At 27.9% G+C, this 22,561-nt stretch overlaps 1 protein-coding gene across 4 annotated transcripts in view; it reads right to left on the bottom strand.

Annotated features, from left to right (window-relative positions):
* Positions 1-1,035: 1,035 nt before the first annotated feature.
* LOC105258083 (diuretic hormone receptor) overlaps positions 1,036-22,561 on the bottom strand; it is a 45,431-nt gene continuing 23,905 nt past the window's right edge. For 3 of the 4 annotated variants that reach the window (XM_025410870.1, XM_011269144.3, XM_011269145.3), the window contains exons 3-11: positions 9,520-9,706; positions 7,876-7,969; positions 6,019-6,112; positions 5,707-5,787; positions 4,876-4,964; positions 3,559-3,678; positions 2,735-2,920; positions 2,312-2,466; positions 1,036-2,072 (exon numbers count right to left, since the gene is read on the bottom strand). In XM_025410870.1, coding sequence (XP_025266655.1) covers positions 1,928-2,072; positions 2,312-2,466; positions 2,735-2,920; positions 3,559-3,678; positions 4,876-4,964; positions 5,707-5,787; positions 6,019-6,112; positions 7,876-7,969; positions 9,520-9,706 — 1,151 coding nt within the window. In that variant the 3' untranslated portion in view covers positions 1,036-1,927. The remainder of the gene's footprint in view (positions 2,073-2,311; positions 2,467-2,734; positions 2,921-3,558; positions 3,679-4,875; positions 4,965-5,706; positions 5,788-6,018; positions 6,113-7,875; positions 7,970-9,519; positions 9,707-22,561) is intronic. The other variant, XM_025410871.1, reaches the window with a different exon arrangement.

Genomic DNA, 22,561 nt, shown 5'->3' with positions numbered 1-22,561 from the left:
AAATATTTTATTAATTAACGGTAACATGTTACATATAATCTTATCTATATACTGTTTTTATGTTTGCCTTATGTAATGTTCCCTTCTTCAATGGTCTTAATCTTCTGTTAATGAGAAATTTTGCTTTCTCTCGCAATTAAAAGAAAAAAAAGAGAGAGAAACACAATTAATTGTCTCTGTCGATATGAATACTATATCGAAAGACTTAATTTTATAAAACATTAAAGGATATATCAAATTTTATTAGAAAATATATCTCGCGCATTAATTTATAATAGCAATCCAAATAAATGTTACACCTAAATATATATAATGATATATCGAAATAATGCGGCGCTTATCGTCATTCAGCTTGAGATGGAATTATTAATTATTTTTCGTTACTTTATACATATGTGGAAAAAGAGATTAGATTAGAAACGACGAAATATAGAAAGATAGACATTTTGTCACAGACAATTGCCAATTGAACTAATGGTTGATTAAGTTAGTTGAAATTTAGTCAAAGAGACTCTCACTTTTTACCGATGCTGTTCAATGGTATGCAACATATTCACCTAATCTTTATTTATAATTAATCGAAGATAATATAAATTATTGTAATAATCACATAATAATGATTGCAATAATAAATGTATAATAATATTTGCTATTAAAATTCAATTCTATAAAATAAATTTCTGTCGATTTTTCTTAATTAATGTACTTTTTCAGAGTTATATAAAAAAATTGAGATTCTCTCTGAGATTATATATATTATATCAGATTGTTTTTTTCTGATGAACTGGAATGTTCACAAAACGTTGAAATCAAATAAAAAATTTACGTGGCTTATGCCGGGAAGTCAATCTTATATTTATATACATTCGCGAAGATCTCAAATGTCAGATTATTAATTTATGAATAGAAAACAATGTTTTCGGTATATGTATATTTTATAATATAAATCTATGTGATCAATTATAATGATATATACGAGAAAACTAATGTATTTTAATATATATATATATATATATAGTACAAATATTTACAATTTCTCGCTTTCAGTCAAAAATTAGGGCTGCAATGGAAAGCTAAGAATCTTAATGATATAAAAATATTGAAGAAATTTCTTCAAATTTTCAAGTTACTATCATTGTCGGTGAAAAATTATTTCGTTATTATTGCATTCTTCAGCTTGAGAAGAGTCTATGCCTGAAGATCTTAAAAAAATACGGCAAATTTTCAAATTTTTCACATAACTACAAGCTATTCATGAAAAATGCAGTCAATCGATGATAAAATCTGCCGCGATGCAACGCGACGCGAAATTTGTTTTAAATAGTATACAAAATATTACTTCTAGACCACGGCAATTGGGCGCATGAAAAAAATTACCAAAGAAAAAATCTAAAATCCATTAAAATTTATCAAAAAGGAGTTAAATCATGCGAAAATTTCTCTTTTTTGAAACACCCAAAAGTACCTCAAGAAATATAGACCACCAAAACTGAGCTCTCCAAAAATTAAGCAAAAATCAAAAGAAAAAAATGTTTACCCATAGCATGCATATCCAAAAAATGTCCAGAACGTATCCAGAAGATATCTTTGGGTGATTAGAAATCTTCAGGATGTCCTGTTAATGTCTTTTGGACATAGGATGCTATATGGGGATAGCCATTGGGCCAAGTCAGGCTTAGCGGACATTTTAGAAAATTCGTTTGTGAAATCTGAGATACAAGAGCCATTTTTTGGTTGAAAAAGAGGGATTTTCGTATGATTTTAACTCCTTTTTGATAAATTTTAATGGATTTTAGATTTTTTCTTTGGTAATTTTAGCCATTTTTTTTCATGTGCCCAATTGCGGTGGTCCAGAAGTAACATTTTGTATACTACTGTTTTACATCGGAATTCCTCTCGCGAATCTTGTCTCTCTCGCGAATCTCTCTCATTCGTTGAGGTCTTCCGAAATAGCATTCTTGGACTTATCGAGAAACGTCGTGGTGGAATTCGGGCCTATCACTGTCGTAGTGGTGGTTTCACTTACTGTGGATTCTCGCTTTTGGTACGGATTCGACGGTTGACAATATAACCTGCACCGTGGGTGAAAAAAAAGAATTATGTTGTATAAGAATTTAATTCCTAAAATAAATCCTAAGCTAATTGGATCTTGTATTCCACAAAGAATATTATAATTTTTTTTAAATTAAACTGCGTTTCTAATGCCCAAAATTATCATACAGCATTTTAGAAAAGTTTTCATTAGGGTCTCATTATTCTCTTTTGAACGGGTTACGTGTTATATTTTCATCGTGATACGTGAAACAAGTACCTTATGCTTTCCGTTCTTGAACGGGGCGACCAGTTGTTATAATACCTCTGATGATTGCCAAGATTTCGCGCGGTGCTCCATCGTGAGAAATGATGCCTGACTGTATTCTGCACTTCCGTATTAAGAAAACAGTAAAACAACGCAACAAAGAATCCCTGAAAAAAAGAATTAATATATTATTCAAAATACGCAATTTTTAAATTTTTTTAAAAATTAGATTGTTCTCTAAGGTGCTCTTATTTAAAGTTTTCTTCTTTTTTCTGTGCAATAAAAAAATGTAACCAATTGGAAGAAAATTTTTTGAAAAGCCCAATAATAGAATCGAGTTGCGAACGTTTGATTTGATTAATATATTTTTAATTTGTGCCCGCTTAAATTCTATTATTTACGCATTTCTCACGTTACGTGTTACTGTCTCTTCACCTGTGAAGAAAGCAGCACCGCACGCGCATAGGAGAATATATTTGCGACCTGGCCTTCGGTGGGTCCCGCTATGACCAGCACGTACGTCACTCCCAGAAGTGGTATTAACACTAAGAGAGCTTTACTGGCTTTCCGATATTGCTGAGTCTCCACGTTATTAGCAGACCATAGTTTTGTTATCAACACCTGTACACGATATTTGCATTTAGAAGAACAATAGAGATAACCATATTTACGCAAATAGAAATTTTTCCATTTTCGTTTTATTATTTGAATAAAAAGCGCTTGTTCTTCGTGCATTTACGTTTTACGGGCCCAAGTTACGACTAAAAGTTTCAATGCACGCTGGAGAGGCAATTTATCGTCGGATACACGCGAACGAACACATTGGCCACTTTATCGCGCTTCTCGGCGAGAAATCACTGATTGCATTAAACTGCAACGTTATTCGTTACTATTTTATTTGCCTGTGATTGGAAAATATTTGTCCAAGTTCTTTTTAATCGAAGATATTTTATTTCAAAACAGTTTTCAATGTCTATATTTTTTAATTATCATCACTACAGTTGAGATTTTCCTCACACTGCTCATCTCTTGATTGCTCATCCTATTGCTAATCAATTGCAAGGCGCTATTTACTATGACGGGGGAAAAAACGCACATGGGCATTTTATAAGGATTGCTGATAATTTTGGCATAGAAGAAAAATAAAATGTGAAACACACAGATAATAAATATTACGATAGAATAATTTTTGTAAATGATAGTGTCTGTGAAAAGCGTGAATAGTACTCCAGCATTATTTTTAGCAACGAGATGCTTACCCGCATAATCATGAAAAGGAATATCATATTCACTGCGAGGACTGTTATAGCGGGTGCTTGATAAAACCAGTCGTAGGGATGTGGTATCATCCAGGGACAGTGCCTCCAAAGCGCGACTTCCTGTCAGGAAGGATTATCGTGTCCTAATTAATTAAAGCTAGAGTATTGAAACATCAATAGATGTTTCTATAACGAGGAATCAAGCTCGATATATACGCTAAGCATCATAAATAATACATTATATAATAGACACTTCTTTATAATGCGTTGCGTGTTGGAATATTATACAAGGTATCCCGAAACTCATAATTAATCTTTCAAAGATAGATTCCTGGGATCATTTGAAGACGATTTTTCCTCAACGAAAATGTCGAAGTACTAATAATTTTCGAATTGTAAGTGATTGGAAATAAGGAGTTTTTCGTAAACTAAGCTTTGTAGAAATAAAATATTAACAAAACCACATTCTTCGATTAATTTTAAATAGAGTTTACTTTAGTTGAGTTTTAATTTAAGATTTAATTGCAAAGATATATGATGACAAAAATCGGGAACATGCAAAAAATGATGGCCTTCATCGACATTTTCGCTGAGAAAAAATCGTCTCCAAATGATCCCAGGAATTTGTCTTTGAAAGATTGATTATGTGTTTTGGGACACCTTGTATATTGATTTTTATAGCATTAACAAATTTAGCAATTTACAAGATTTTTTATTTTTATCTGATATAATATTTTCAATGTAATATTAATTAAATATTATATATATTATAATATAATATCAATTAAAAATATTTTTGTAATTAATTCTCCAATTATAAAAATTTTTCAAAGTAAATTTTATTTGAAATTAACTAATTTTATTTCATGTATTATCTTTGAAATCTAAATCCGAAAAATCTTTATTTTTAATTGCTTATAACTTAAAAAATCCACAAATCCCTCGATTCAAAAATTATGTATGAGTAAGAAAATTTCATCGAGAGCTTTTTCTCACAAAAAAATGAACGATCTTATCGAGCATCCGAATATACGTGTTCACTGCTCAATAATATATCGATCGAATGAAATCATTCCGGCCACGTGGATGTTACACTCCCTCCCATCCCATTTTCTCCCCCCGTGTGTCTCATCCTTGTCACGTACTTGAACATGGTGTTAATAGGCAAGCGTGGCTGAAATTTTGATAAGTACTTTCGGTGCCATCCGTTATCGGTTCACGTCGCTTATCGGGAAATGAAAGATTTCGACGTGCAATGAGACGGAAATTCGCTGTCAGAGATTCACGTTCAAGATGATGTCTCTTTTATATTCATACCTGATTAATCTGGTTCACGACGTGGCTCATGACTTTTTGATTGAGCGATTTGGCGATTCCCCACATTGCTATTACAAGAATCGGAACACCTGAACAAAAAATTTATGTATCTTTCATTTATTATTATCTTTTTAATTATACAAGATAAATCACACACAGAAGATAAACGATAACAAAAATATTCCATTTTCGCGCGATTCTTCTTTTGCCTAATCGAATAACAATTTATATAAGCTAATTTAAATATTGAAAACAAATAAAATCTATATTTCTTAAACAGAATTAAAAGGGTGCTCCTTTTTCAAGCAAGAAATAAGAAAAGTCGGAAAGTCTGACACGTGTCAATATTATTTTCTTATATTTCAGCAGAAATGATGATTTTGACTAATACATCTTCGCAGCCGATTTTTGTTTATTTGTCTGTCGAAGCAGTCACTTATAGAAGATTGTAATACTTAATTAATTTTATTATTGTTAGGATTTTTCCAATACATTTTAGAGAGAGCAAATATAATATTGCCTAATCGATAACATATGTTAATAATATATAAAAATCGGAAAATTTAGTATTAAAAAAATATGCAAAGTATCTGTTTGAAATAAATAAATTTATATATATATATATATATATATATATATATATAAATATATATAATTATATAATATATACAAATTATATATAAATTATATATATATATTTTTTTTTTTTTTTTAATATATAAAATTTTATAATTAAGCTTTCTCTGCTCATGAAGTTTTCTTATGTAATTAATACTGATGAAATGCAAATTTAAAAGCAATTATGCGTACGTTTGAACGTTAATCACTTACCCCAGCCGATCACTAAGCAAAGTCTCAACTTGATATTGTCGCCGGTGAACGTTTTCACGACCAACAAATATAGATATAGACCTATGAATGCAAAGTACTTTGATTTAAAAAGTATACGATATTCTTTTCACGTTATTTATTACATTAATCATGACGTTTTTATATATCTTTTCAATCTATAAATTTTGTCTTTTTTGAAATATATACAGACGATACTCTTGCAATATTTTATTTTTCATGTATAATCAAGATATTGACATATATCTTGACATATATAATATGTATAAAATTTCCAAATTTATTTTCACTCACCTTCGACGAACATCCAGAAAAAGTTCGTCAAATGAAAGTAATGAAGAAGCGAAAAGAGCGTCACGCAAGTTGGTATATTTGATTGCATGGATACCTAGAAATTGTATAAAAATCATATGAAAATAGAATAACAATGTCAGAGAGATAATTTTTTTATCCTGTGAATTTTAAATTATTAATTTACGAGGAGATTTCTAAAATTACATCGATCCATTTTTTATTAATTTTTGTCCAAAACATGTTCACTTGCTATGTATATTTATAATACTTTAAATAATTTTTGATATAATGCAATAATAAAACATGCAATAATGAAAACCGCACACTTTGTTATAAACATAGTAGTGTTTGAGATTTATAATACTAGGATTAATTTTGGAATCAAGCAATGCTTTTAATTCATATAATTTAATTCATATAATATCATTTTGTAATTTTAAATTAGACTGGAAATTAAAAAGTTCTTTAATTTAATTATAAAATTTTTTATATAATATTATATTTATATGACCTTTAACAAGTTAAATTATCTGATATTGTCTCCTTTTTCCATTTTCAAAAATAAAATTTACTGTTTAATTATTATATTTTGCTATCTCTTTTTCAAAGTAAAAAAAATTAATATTTAAAACAAAATAGAATATATAATTTTAATCTCTCTCTTCCTTTCTTTCTCTTTTATGAAGAGTAGAAATCTATTAATATTATAATTTTGATGTAATATGCTTTTAAAGAATACCATTAAGAAGTATGTTGAGCGTAATTAATTTTTTGATGTTTATTAAAGAAATGAGGATAAAAATATATTATAAAATTTAATCTGCAGCTGAATATAATAGAGGAAAACGCAGTCGATGGGGATAACCGTGCGACATTTGTTAGTGACATACGCAGCGAATTGATCCAACAAGTGGAAAAGCCTTTTATCATTTTGAACAGCTCTCTCTTTCTGATCCAACCAATAATAAAAACTAATGCGGCGACTTTTTCTCATTTTCCCTCTCTTTTCCGCGCTAATATTGAAAGATGCTGATAATGATGAAAATTAGAAAAAACTGATAATTACAAAGAGAGATATGCAAAATTATGTAGCGAAATAAATTAAACAGATAAAACAAAAACTTCTTGCAAATTTGTAAACAAGTATAACATGTTAAATCAATTGTTTGTTATTTTATCATATTTGTGCATCAAAATATTCTAGAAAAATAAATAATTTTTTTCATGCTTGAATAATAATCCATGTTTATATTTTCTTCTCTCTTTTTTGTTTTTTTCCGCCCTCGCTCTTTATGGTAAACTAATTTTAACGGTCAAAGTAAGTAATGGAATTAATATTGTAACATGATTGATCAGACACAGCGCTTCATTAAATTTAAAATAATTTTACATAACGTAACCATTATATAATGTACTAAAATTATCAATTAATAATGAAGATTAAATTGAAAAAGAGATATTTAAAAAAATCGAAGTCAGCGTAGCATATTAAATTTGTCCGATTATTTATAATTCGAGAATTGAAGCGCATCTGTTTAATTAATATTTTCCGGTAAATAAACAAAGATTTGCAATGGAAAATGTGGATTTAATTATAAAATGTTGTTAGTAATGTTAAAATATATGTTTACGATATTGAACATTTTATGACAAAGACATATTCTATAGAATGATATTATAATGATATAAGAAAATTTGTAAATGTTATAGAAAAATATTAAAATATTATGTATATATAATGAAAATTGCTAATATTGTAAAAATATGGAAAATTGATAAGAATGTTTTTATAAATATAGATATATTTTATTATATTAACAAATATAATTTCTTATAATAAAAATATTAGTTGTTTACCTGCATTACAGTAGTTAAAATCCACGTCAAGTCAGCCATAATATATGTGAACATTAAATTTGTGTGTATGTTGTTTCTAAGACACCGTAACTCTCTGTAAGAAGAGAAAAATATGAATAAAAAAATTTTGAAAGTAATTTTCTACTAATTAAAAAATAACCAAATAATTTTTAAATGAGTTGAATATTTAAAAATAGTAGTTTAAAATAGTTAAGTAGTAGTAAGTTAGTAGAATTTAAAATAGTTAATATTTTGTATACGATATGTACAAAGTATCATACACACACACACAATTATCCCTATAAATCCACCTATTCATGGATTCATCGGATCTAAATTCGATTTTTATTTAATATAACTTTGTCATCTTTTTGCATCTTCTTTATTCTTTCTTATATGTTTGATTTTTTAAAAATCATTATTAATATAATATTATCGTAACTTTATTTAAGTAAAATTTAGGTAAACTCGCGTTTGAATCCATCTTTTAAAAGTTCTTACATAATTCAATAAGCAATTCACATAAACATTCGAATTACTTCGAATATATAATCGAAAAATCTAAAAGAGATATTAAGGATTTATAAACTTTATAAAATAATTAAAGAAAATTTTTTAAACATTTAAAATTTCTATAAGACTTTTATTTTTTCTTTAACTTTACTTTATTTTAACTTTTTCTCAGAATTTCTCGATTCGAATAATAATATATTCGAAACAATTTGAGATTTTTATCATATATTTATTATTTGAAGTAATTCGACTATATCTGTTTGAACAAATTTTATCCATCCTAGCATTTTTGTTCGATGTAGAAATTTCTTTCTTAAAGTTCTTTCTGATCCTGCTGACTATCGAAAAAGTTAAATCAGTTTTATCTTATTTAGGTCTGTATTATCTTTAGCGCAGCAATTTTTAACATATGTCATTTTGGACAGATCACTCGAATAAATTGTAAACAAAACTAGACACATTACAAAATGCTGAGTTATCAAAATCATTATCCATAGCTACTATTAATAGTTCATTTATAAATATTTGTAACTGATAATATTTAGATATCTACACTATTATAAAATCCAAAATTAATGACATTAAAGACTCTAGAGTTTGGAATATTTCCATGTGCGACATGCAGTTAATATCTAGAATGCTACGCGGTAGTGGAACAATCTGTGAATTGTGAAACAAACCGAACCGACCACGAATGCATTTCAAGAGAATTAGTACCGCTAACGAAAATCTGCTTCTGCTATTCACTTCAAGATCTCGCATCATATCGGAAGCAACGAAGTATAACAAGTCGAAAATCTAAAACGTAGAAATGTCTGTTTAAAACCTCTTCTTCTCTCTGCATGAGCAAAATAACACCCAATATTCATAATCTTTCTTTTTTTCAGTGAAACTTATTTCAGTTTTCCTATCTCTCTCTCTCTCTCTCTCTCTCTCTCTCTCTCTCTCTTTCATCTTTTGAATAAAATTACAACGTAAAAATGAAAAAAATCGCTGTCAAAGATATTAATGGCCCCAATAAATTTTAATATTAAATTATAATTAAAAAGAATCTTTCTTGTTATGTCAGAAAAGCCGAAGAATGCAATCTAGAACTTAAAGTACGAAAGGTTCCACTGAAATTTCACTTACTTGTAATAGATAAATATGCAGACTGCGACGATTAAAGTGAATAAGGACAAGCCATAACCGATGAAATATAACGTAGTCGATATTTCCACCCCAAGCTCGATCGCCGGTAGCCGCAGGTCTCGACACAAAGAATAATTGGAGTAATTGTCCCATGTTCCATTGGGCCAACACCACCGACTGGCATTTTCTGTAAACATAATGGATCTTTTAGTAAGTAAACTATACTGACAATATGAAAAAAATTTCATCAAAGTTATAGTGTTTTATGATACACATATATTTTTCAGATATAGTCACTTTTTCCTATATAAATTTTACCTATATATGTGTATAATATTGATTAGCATGATTACGATCATTGTATTCGCGATATGACTATAAATATATACGTTAAAAAAATATACAATTTTAAAAATAATTTGCTGCCACCAAATCCTTTTTTCTTTTAAAAAAAGAACGCAGATGTGTCTTCTCAAAATATTTCAATTTTACCTATACAATCCCATCTTTAATTATATTATTAATATCAATCATCTATTATAATAATCATCTTTTTATCTTCGCTTCATCTTATATGTGTATATACAACTAATATATGCATATACATCATTATGTAAAAGTGTTACGTGTGAATGAAACACAATATTTTTTTACTTATACATAATTTGCGGCATTTAATTCTTTCAGATGTCTTACAAAGTACGCGAAAATACCTCAGTGTTAATAAAATCAAACAATCTCACTTTTAGAAAATATCGAAAAACTAATATTTTTGTTGCAAAACATTTGTGTGATGTTATTTTTTTTAATAAACTCGTCACAAGAGATGCATCGTTGTTATCTAAACACAAATAATCGAGCATAACGTACACGTTTAAACGGCTGACAAGATCGCAACATTCCCGGTAATTTTTCACGCAACGTCGCTGGACCAGGTTGCAGATATCGCCTGCGTTGCATTATTCACGACCACAAAGAAAAACGTTGAACAAATCGATACGCGGAGAGGTCGTCTGTATGCTGTTCCAGCAGCTAAAGTAGTAGCGTTAAAGTGTCGCATATTAATATCTTTCTTAACCTGATCACATTTAAAAAAAAGCTATTGACAGCGGACCATTATGGTAATATTAAAGATCATGAAAAAATTAATTAATAAAATTACTAAATAAAAATATGAACATCATCTTCATACACAAAATTTTTAGAAAGAATCCAATTTTGATATAGATTAATTAACATCAATTCTAATGTGTCTTCATCCATTTTCCTTCTAATAACAATATTAAATATATAAGTAATTAAATCTTATCTATTTAATTATTTTTTGTTAAAAAATTATTTAATTATTTAATATTTTAATTACTTTTTGTTAAAAAATGATTTAATTATTAAAGTTAAAAAAATTAATTGTTACATTTTGTAAAGTTATAAAAATTAAGCTGCCTTCATGAAAGTCCTTTCTATTAGAAACAGACATTTCTAATTTACCTTGGTAATCTTTAAATATTATATGTTCCATGTCATTATTTAAACACATATAATAAATTTTGTGTCATATAAATGATAAAAAATTAAATTTAACTGCGATTGTGAGATCATCAGTAGAGTAGTGATATAATTATTGATTGTATGTGCAATAAGAGATATTAATTAAGAAAAATTTTTAATGTTTTTTCACACTCGTACATGCGTGCAATCGAATAGCAATTGATTATCGAGCAACGCGACGACGTGATGAGATAAACGAATTATCTTGCTCCATTTATTCGTAATCGATTATTGGAGAGTTTCTTGCTTGTTTTATGGATCTTTTTCTTACTAACCATCGTAACTTACAAAACATGATTAAACGATTGATTTAAACGAAACAAATATTGATTTAGACGAAATATAATGCGTAAACAATCGACAACACGTAACATAGTTTAATCTTTTCTTTAAATTATAACAATAATTTTATTTTTTTGAAAATTTTTTAAAAATTTTAATATATTTGTGGAGGTGTATCTGTGTATATATGTGTATAAAGAAGATAGAAAGAAAAAATAAAATAACTTTAAAAAATTATTTTATTCATAATAAAATTTTCATTCCAACGACAAAATGAGACTCTTTAACAGGTTCAAATCTAAATAAAGCAAAGGTTAAAATAGGATTCTAAATTCACTGCACGATTTCTGACTAATGATGTTAACTGTGATCCCTTCATTACTATTAACAGTAGATCAGTGTATATCGCCTCAAAATAACGATCGACTATTCATAACGACGTTTTGTTTTAAGAAAGTTAGCAAAACTTGTTAGCGCGTTTATGTATTACGTGAAGCTTCTCATATAATAACGAATGCCACGAGACCCAAAATACGTCAAAAAGTTTCGTAATTATTCTTGAAAATTAATGATACGCACTTCACTGAAAATCCTCATGAGAACTATTAACTTACAATGAGAGAGAACTACGCCCATCGTAATTTTAATTAGTATGATAATATTGATTTTAGAAATTACTTAAAGAACATATCTCAAAGATCTTTTTTCAGTAGATATATGTATTTCAGTAGGTAGATATAAAATGTATAAATATTAAAATAATAAAGTGATATTAATAATTCGTACATGTGCGTGATCTGTAACTATTTTTCAGTATATAAAATGTAATGTCAAATATATAAAGTATGTTAGATAAAAAAACTATATATATAAAGCACACGTCGAACGAAAAAAAACTACTATAGAGAAAAGTATTTCTGTAATATATAAATTTTGTTTAAAAAATAATTAAAAAAAGTATTGCTTCAATGTATATATATTATTATTTTATTATTATTACTATTATTAATACTATTATTATTATTACTGTTATTATTATTGCTATTATTACTCTTATTATTACTCTTATTATTATTATTATTATTATTATTATTATTATTATTATATTGAATAAATTTTATTCAATAATTTCTTTTTTGTTAAGAATCGCAAATAATTTTTTATAATTTTTCGATGCGCTCTATTTGTTGAAAAGTGCATTGTAATCGAAATAATCATCGGGATTTTATTTCCATTTAAAGTATGTGCATTGTACTCGAATTTCACGATCGTATATATAATTATGTTCAAGTTTTGTATTCAAATTATAAAAACATCGAATAAAATCTATCAATATATACTACGCGAATATAAGAAGAAATTATTTTAGCTTTTCCCTCACAAGAATCGATGAATGATTATATTCCCAGAGATATATTATAGATAATTTTAGATATTTTATAATGAAACAGAGAGAAAAAGAGAGACATGCATTTTCCTCTCTCTCTCTCTCTCTCTCTCTCTCTCTCTTTCTCTCCCTTTGTCTTTTAATAATTTCTATTTAAATTTTAATCTGCTTTAATCAAATTAGATTTTTTAAACACATATTAAATCCATATTTATTAATTAATAACTTAATGCATTAATATGTATACAAATAAATATGAATGCAATAGAACGAAGATATATATAGAGAATAAACTTGACGTAATAATTAGACATTGTACCGGTGATGATCGCGATCATATGCACAGTCAGTACCCTAAGGATATAACAGCAACCGAGAGAAACTCTCTGTGTTGTGAGTAATAACTGTAATTGTGTTTTGCAATAATTGAATATGTGCCTGTGCATATATTGATATTGCGCGTAAATCACAATGGCTAATTCAAGTAACTGAATATAATAGAAAAACATTATTTATAATTTAACAAGTTTAGAAAAAAAGGAAAGATAAGTACAAACATTCTTAATATATATCTAAAGCATATAAACAAATTCACAAGTTACGTTCGTTTATTTAATAGCAATTTCTAGTATATTTATATAAATAACAATCATTTTTAAATAAATTATTTTAATTATTTAAACGGTATTCGCGCGCGCAAATAATAACTATTAACTTCAATGTAAACATTTTATTAATATTTCGGATACTAAGTATGCGTTAAGAACGATTACTGCATTCGTAGATCTTTTGCGTTCGTAGATAAGGATTACGGGTGAATCTATTTTTGATCTACTCGCAAATGCATAGTCGCTAATGTTTCATCACTCATAAAAAACCTATCATAAACATACATATATATTTGTACATGCACATTATGAGATCATTTTTTTAAACGACTTTTCTCCTCGATGCATTTCCTGCTTATTTCCCAGGAGCACGTATGCGAACTTGCCAATCTATTTTTCATTTATAATTGCCAGCATCTATTTTAACGTTTTTTAACGTTATTTTTATCGCAATAATGAAAGATTTAGGTATTGATTCAATAATATTTAGGTATTGATTCAATAATCAATAATAAAAAACATATGAATGAATAAGACAAAATACTGTTACTCTGTTAAAGTACTGTGCTAAAAGATACAGATAGTTCAATAAATCACAAAGAAATGAAGATAAACGACGAGGAGATATTTTCACGTGAGAAAAACAAATAAAAAATTTAAACAAAATATTTTTCTATCGTGTAATTAAAAAAAATATCAATATAATGTACTTCCATTTATTACATTTCTGTATATGATTTCTGTATATTTTTTAAATAGTTTTATTATGCATACATTATGTATAATTATTTCAATATATTAACTTAAAGAAGTACCTCAATAATTTTTATTTGAAATTTACATTATTTTATTCATATTATTTAACATACAACAAATAATTTTTCAAGTTTATTCAAGAATATTTAATAAAAGAGGATAAAAATAATAAATTCTCTAGTCTACATTTTTTTTACCGAGGTCTTGTATAAAAAATATTACGGTTCTTTTCAACTTATTAGGATGTCCACACATATATTCAAATCTTATAAACAAATTCTCTAAAAATATTTTGATTCTAGGTATTTTTATTTAAAATTCCAGATAAAGAGGATATGTTAAAGATTCGTTGGAAGTTTCTAAAATCTTTTTATATGCGTCTTTTAAATATTTTTCATTCATACAAAGAAAAAAACAAAGAGCTTTTAAAATTTCAAATGCTAGATTTGTAAATATATAGATTAACTTTCGTAAGATATGTATTTTTTATTTGCATAAAATTTTCACATTTTTTACTAAAAATTACATGTATAAAAATATTTATAATATATTTTAAATATACAATTCACAAATTTAACGTGCCGAATATGAAACCAAAATTATCAGAGAGAATTTTTTGAAAAAATTCCCGAGTCTTAATGAAATTCCATGAAAATTTCCTGATTTTTCCAAGTATAAAATCCAGTATCCCTGAGGAATCCAGATTTTCCACGTTTTTCCAGAAAGTAGACATCTTGCTTATATATTTGCTTGTAGAATTATCCTCTTTTCATCCAAGACATCCTGCATATTCTTCGAAACAAAGTTCAATAGAGATTTTTACAAACTCGAAGTTATTATGTAATAATTTCATAATTAAAATATACAGCATGTCCCACCTAGAAGTGACCACCCCTTTTATCTTTTAAACTAAAAGAGATAGACCATAACAAATATATATGAAATTAAATGAACTCGTGCATTAGAGGTTGACGTATGTCATGTTGTTATTTAATCATGCTACTCAGTCAAAAGTTGACTATATCGCAAGGCTTGAAAATGAAATGGTGGACATCGCCGGCGATATTTCAAGCCGGAAAATCTCGTATAATATGTAAAATATTTACATTAAATCATACATCGTTATATTTGTTTCAAACAGCGCTACAACTTTTATTATATCAAAATATCTACATTATTATAAAAAAATTATGCATATCTCTCTGTTCTTCAATACAGATAAATTTTGTAATCAATCACTATACTCACAATAAAGTTCAGTTCAAGCCATTTAATTTCATATGTATTTGTTATGGTCTATCCTTTTTAGTTTAAAAGATAAAAGGGGGTGACACTTTTAGGTGGGACACGCTGTATAATAATAATAATTGCGAGAGATTAATGTAACATATAATGTCAATATATGTATATGCATAGTAGAGAAAATATTTTTCCTCTCTGATTGGACACACAATTTCATCGATAGAGTGATTATTGATCAGATAATTGAACTTGCGCGAAGTAATATAAGTGAGTTTCTCGCGTGGTTCTCTGTCATACGGTCCGGCGTGCCATTAGCCAAGCCCGCTATTTAATTACAATCTCATTAATAGCACGCGCGCTACAGGTTGGTATCCACTCGTCTCTTTCTCGCTTCTCGTATTCGTCTAATAAATATCGACACATTCCTTTCAGACTGCTCTTCTGTGGTAATGCGATACTTCGACGACGCTGAAATTCGATTAAATGTCTGTCGCTTCAACTTCTAATCAGCGAATTGTCTGCCTCTTCCGCGCCTTTTTCCGCGTTCATTCTACAAGATGTTCCTGTACGCGTCCTTAATTTTAAATAACAGATTCTTCGATAAAATTGGATCCTGTTTCTTTAACGAATATATCGAGATATCGCTAATTGTTAAATTAAGAGCGATTGAGAGAGAAAAATCATAGTAAAAAAATTATATTCTTCCGATAATTGTTAATCAGATAATGAAAATCTCATTTTAATACATTTTTTATTCGCTTATAAGGATATACATATAATATTGAAAGTTGGAAAATTGCGATTTAAAACTTGTCTTAATATTTTCACCATCGATAAACCATTAAACAAGATTGATCACAGAATATTATTAAAATTGTAATTACGAGTTACAAGACGCATCCTGAAGGACATATCTCTTTCAATTTTTTCAAAGATTTCGCAAGAAAATTGCCTGTGAATAAGAAGTGAGAAAACATGCAAAAAAAAGTCATTCACGAAAAAGCGAGATTGAAATAATTTCGAGCTTCGTAATCACGAGCTTAAGTAAAAATGTGTATGTGTTTAATATTTCATGTTTTTTATGTAATACTATATATGTACGAGCAAAAATTGTTATAGGATGAAGATAATTATACAATGAAAATGTAAAATAAATTTCTTTTGGCAGATCTGTCATTAAAATTGTAAAAAAGACTGCAAAATATTACAATATTTAGATAAAATATTTAAAACTGTAATGGTCTTTTCGGAAAGACGGAAATGATATACATTTTCATTTATTAACTAGTCTTCTCTTTTTTTCTTTCATCCTTTCTCTCAATTTTGGTACAATTAATCAAAGCGAATAAGCTCGCTGCACTCGCGCATCAAATGATTCATCCATCACTGGGAAATGCAATGCGACAGGTGCAGCTGCGCGAATAATTCTCTTCAGGTACGCCCTTGCATCACTTCTCCCGTCCTTTATTTATTTGTCTTTCTCTCTCTCATCACTCGAATACGTGTTTGCGTGTGAGCTCTGCCAGCGGCATTTTACACGGACCACACCCCAGAGCACTGTTGTTCTTTTTTTACATCAGGTGATCGTAAGAGAGCTACCCGCCTTGCGTTAAGTAGATGTTAGATTAAATCCGCGCGCTATCTTGCTGTTAATAAATTCTCGTAAACAAGTCTCTCTTATCAAGCGTCGAGAATTGCGCGTGTGTTGCATGAGGATAGGGTAGTGAGTGAAGCAAGAAATTATAGTCTCTTTTTTCTGTTTTAAGAAAAAGAAGATTCTCTTCAATTTTCTTGCATGTCGCGAATCCATGAGGAATATTTCTATCGCGATTTATATCTGAAGAGCATTATCCGTGAGATATTAGAAAAGATAAGTAATTTTCTTTTTTAAAAAAAATAGTAAATGACGTTTTTCAACCCATACATTTTTAATTAATATATTTATTATAGACAGACTAATAATAAAATGCAATCATGCCATTCATTAATTTTCACAATATAGAGTATGTGTATAAAGTAATTTTGTTCCAATCTATATTTAATAATAGAGATATATAATAGAAAAAATATTTCCTGATATTTTAATAAAAAATGTATTTTTTTTCAAGTTATTTTATTATTCGAATGATGTGCATTGATTTTAGAATAAACTTCATGGATTTCTACTATCATTCTACAATACAGAAGTTGGCGATCCAATTGAATTTTACTTTCCCTTGAACCTTAATTGAATCAGTTCTTCTCATATTCGAGTTTGACGTGGTCGAATATTTCCACGTCTCGACGTTAACGTCATTATCAAAGCTATGTTATTCGTAGGGTAACCAAGTTCTCCGGCGGTCTCTACATCGATACTTAACTAACTATCGATAATGGAGTTACAACCGATATTAACGCATCGATTTTCACTGCCGCGCGACTCGCAGCATTCGCAAATGTTCGCAAATATCGCACAAATTTATGACGCGCACGTGTACATACTTCAAACAGGTAACGCTATTATATCGTAATGTCCTTCTGAAGGAGTTGGGACAGAGTTACCTTGCAAGTGTGAGATAACGAATAATGAATAAATTTTTATTCGCGAATACAAAATAATTTTTTATTTTCAAATAAAAATTTGTTCACATCACAAGAGAGAGAGAGAGAGAGAGAGAGAGAGAGAGAGAGAGAAAGAGAGCATATCCAAATACATATCCATACATATGCATATCATATACATATCCAAATAAGAATTTCCTTTCGTCAACAAATTATAAATATAATAAGACATCTTTCTTTATTGTTTTATGTTCATGTTTTAAGAATTTTGTGCTTCGAAAAAAAACTTGACTTTCAATTAATCAAGAACTCTGTTATACATTTTGATACATATATATTGTGTCATCACATAAGACTATTCGACGGCAGGATTCGAGATGCTTTCTATTAAGCTTGCCCGAGGTAGGGATTTGTTTCTTTGTGGATTTTCTTTGAGAATACATGCGCAAATAAAATGTAAGAGAAACTAATTAATATTGCGCCCTTTTTCTAGTTCGTGAAACAGAATAATGAAAAAAAAAATTTAACAATTAATTAAAAATGCATCATAATATTCCGTACAATAACCTTGACTATTGCGTGATTATTGTGTATATAATTTATATCTGTATTATTTTTCATAAATAATAGCGTATTATGTGCTTTGATTTATAAGTTATCTGATTTATAAGTTATAGATATATAAGTACATGCATATATGTATGCATGTGTATGTATACATGCATATATGTATGCATACTTCTGCGAAGAAAAAAGCAGCAATTCACAAGAATGATAAATAAAATAAATAAAATTGAATAATATAATACAACAAACAAAATAAGATGTAACAAAAAATAATAAATTAAATAAATCGCAACTTATATATTCATCGGTCATATGGTCATTCCATTCAATTTCTTGGTTTCTTCTCTTCTTTCTATTTTGTTTATCCTTTGTTGCTTTTCATAATACTCACACGATATTTACACTATTATTATGACATTCCCGATTTTAATTGCTTGTAATAAACAATTTATTACATTGTGACGCATAATAATGCGAAAACTGTGGGTTAAACGTAATTACGATCCTCTTGGCACTCGAAAATTATATTCCAGCCAAGTTCATATGTTATTCCTCGCGTTAATTCTGTTGTTAATGGGATAGAACACATTCATATTTTGAGAAAATTTGACTATCTGATAATTCGTGGAACAGATTTCGATCGAATAAATTTCATAAATTATATATGTTTTAACAAATTTTAAAAGAAATGAATCTATACACGATTAATAAAAACTAAAATAAAACAAAATTAATAATGATTATACTAATTAATTAAGCATCGCGATGCCACTCGATCAATATATAACTAAAGTTCAATATAATGCACGCGATATATTCCAAATATAAATCTCTCGAAATAAATGTATTATTATAGTTAACTTATTTTTTATTGAAAAATATTCGATTGGTATCATTTCAATATATATTCAATTCGAAAATGAGGAAAATTATATTTAATTGGGGAAAAAATAAAGCGCAACGCGAAATATTATACTCGAATCCAAGCGTCAGAGAAATAATAATTTCCTAAACATCGAAATAATAATTTATATAATTGTATTTTTTTGTTGACGCGTTTGTGAGTCGTGCGAATTAATTAATTACACGGGTGGACAATCGCGACTTATAACAAACGGAATGAGAAATATTCACATTTCTAACTATACATTGTTACCTTTCCTTCCGTTTGAATGACAACAAGGAGATCGTATGTAAACAATATTGCGCTTTACTTCGCAAAATTCCACGCTTGTTATTTGCTCATCAGATGTTCCATGTGTCGTCACATTATCTCTCGGAACATGATCGAAGCAAGTACATGTTGGAAGATTATCATACCATACGAACGATTAGAGATTATCGATCAGAGTTTCGAAATTAATTAATTCGGCAATTAATTGACATTTCGTAAGCATACAAACGAGGGGACTTTATCTTCCAAAGCAATTGTGTGAGAAAAATTACATTGGTTTATTCGAAATTACTATCAAAGACTTTTAGGAGCTTTATTAAATTACTCGACTACATCTTCCTAAACGTTATGAATATTAAATAATGATAAAGGTTTTGTTTTTCTGCGTCGAGTTCTTGTCTTTTTTCTCCTATCGATATTCTTCAAGATAGTGGAAGTACCCTACTAGATTGCATTAAATCAAACGTGACATCTATAACTTAAATATTTAAATATTTCAATTAAAAAAGTTATAATTTAGTTGAACAATTTAGACAAGTTAACCTTTTTCTCAGTGAATATCGCGTTTTACTTAAACACTAACTCGATTCGAAATATAACTATAAAATAAATAGTAAATCATGCGATTTGAATTTTATAAGATCGTATAAAATAGATCGATTCCAACATCGTTATTATTAGCATTTAATTAGTAAACATATTGTTATTAGTTTTTTAATTTTTATAAATCTATTACAAAATAGATCGATTCCAATCAATCGGTATTTTTAGCATTTAATTAGTAAACATATTGTTATTAGTTTTTTATTTTTATTTTTACATCAATTATCATATTATAAATTTCATTTATTGAAATGCATATTTCGAGAGGTTTATACAATCGTAATCTATCATGTAGTCATGTAGTCGTGTAATCGAATAGTCGGATATAATAAAATTGCTCTAAAATGTGAAGTATTCATTAATATAAAGGGATTAATATTGCAGTGTCGAGTGGTATATGAATCTGGTCGTGCAATTTTCGAGTGCCGAGAATGAACATGTGGTTTTAACGTTGTTTTCATGTCGCAATAAACTGCGACTATTACGTGCGATTAACATCGAGAGTGCTGTGCAAAGTGTCGCACGATCGTTATGTTCCGTTAATTAGTACGCACGCGATAATTATTCGTGTGAGTGCTATGAAAAGGCAGTGAAAGATAAACAAGATAAGAGGTGAAGAGCAGGAAACTCAGGGGAAGTATCAAGCAACGATGGAGTGACCGTGAATAATTTATAATTTATTTAACTTTTTCTTATTCGTGTAAAATTAATTGTTTGTTTATCTCCGCAACAGCGATATATTTTATTATGTAATGCATATTAGTCCAAAATTATAAATAGTTATAATTAGTTTTTTAAATTTCAAAAATACTTAACACAGTTAAAAAATTACAATAATTAATGAAATTTATATATATATATATATATATATATATATATATATATAATACATCAATATTGAAACTTATAATTGTTTGGGTAATTTATGTAACAATTAAATTTTTATTTATAACTTAAAACAAAAATAATGTAAAAGAACCTTTTTTTTCCTTTGAAAATAGTTTAATTTTATATTACTTTTCCATCCATTTTGATTGATAATTCGACTTTATTTTATTCGAAATAAGATAACACCTATATAAAATCTAAAACAAAAAGCAATCTTAAATTGCGATATGTTGTTTGTCTTTGAACTATGAGGTATTATTAAATATATATATGTATTATATATGTGTATGCATATGTATTAATATAAATATGTAATGTATGTTATAAATATGTATATGTATTATATATGTATATGTATATGAATTATATATGGATACGTATTTTAAAAAAACAATAATATGAATCGCATCGCCAAAATTATCGCAATTTTTGCTCCAAATTTTTATATATTTTTTCAACGCTATATATATTAATAGAAATTTATTCTCGTAAATATATTTGTGTGTTAATATTTGTTAGATACATTTACATTGACATCCATTATACCGATCCATATTATACCGATCCTATTATTGTACAAGAACATTTGTCTGATACACGTATATTGAATGGCAAAATAACCGTCTCATGTTCGATGGCTTTTTCACTGATTGAATATCCCTATGAATGCTCCGCTACATTAATTATTACATCCACTGTTCCGTTGCAGTCAACCGATATTGCGGCTTGTATTGGCCATATGTCGTGTTGATAATGCACAATCGTAAATGTTATTCATCTATTCAAATGATCAATCATCAAAAAGGTATAACTACATTAAATACAATAAATGTTAAAATAAGTATTAATAATTAATAAAGAGAGTTAATATCATGCAAAAGCGTCATTTAAATTACCGCCTATCTCTATCATGTTGTTAAAATTAAAAAAAGCCAATAACTAATTAATTATAAAAATAAATCGTACATAAAATAACCAATTAAAAAGGTTAAAAAATCAATTATATATCGTGTATCGTAATACTTTTTCTGTACAAAATTCATGATGATTCATTAAACATATGTGCTCCTTTGTTTTTCTCTTTTAGTTATTTGTTAATGTAAATTATAAATAAAATCGATAGACAATAAAAAATAAACAAATAAAATATACGTAGCAATATTTTCGGTTTTTGCAAGAGTTAGTAGTATATATTATTAAAAATTTTTATTTTTGATCTCATACAGCTTTTGTACACTGTTTTCATAAACACGTATTCTCAAATTTTCTTTTTTATGAATTCAAGCATGTACGTAACAGATGCATGCATTTAATATGGCTAGCTTTATAGCGCAGTCACATGCAAATAATATTCAAATATGGTATATGTGAAAGACCCGATAAAGGAAGAAAATTTATTCTGTCAGAAACATAGTCACGAGTTTTAAAAAAAATGATACATTACGA

The sequence above is a fragment of the Camponotus floridanus genome, unplaced genomic scaffold (assembly GCF_003227725.1).
Source record: "Camponotus floridanus strain SB8 unplaced genomic scaffold, Cflo_v7.5 scaffold350, whole genome shotgun sequence".
NCBI classification, from domain to species: Eukaryota; Metazoa; Arthropoda; class Insecta; order Hymenoptera; family Formicidae; genus Camponotus; species Camponotus floridanus.
The sequence above is the reverse complement of the archived record's forward strand: the minus strand, read 5'-3'. Positions and strand labels throughout refer to the sequence as shown.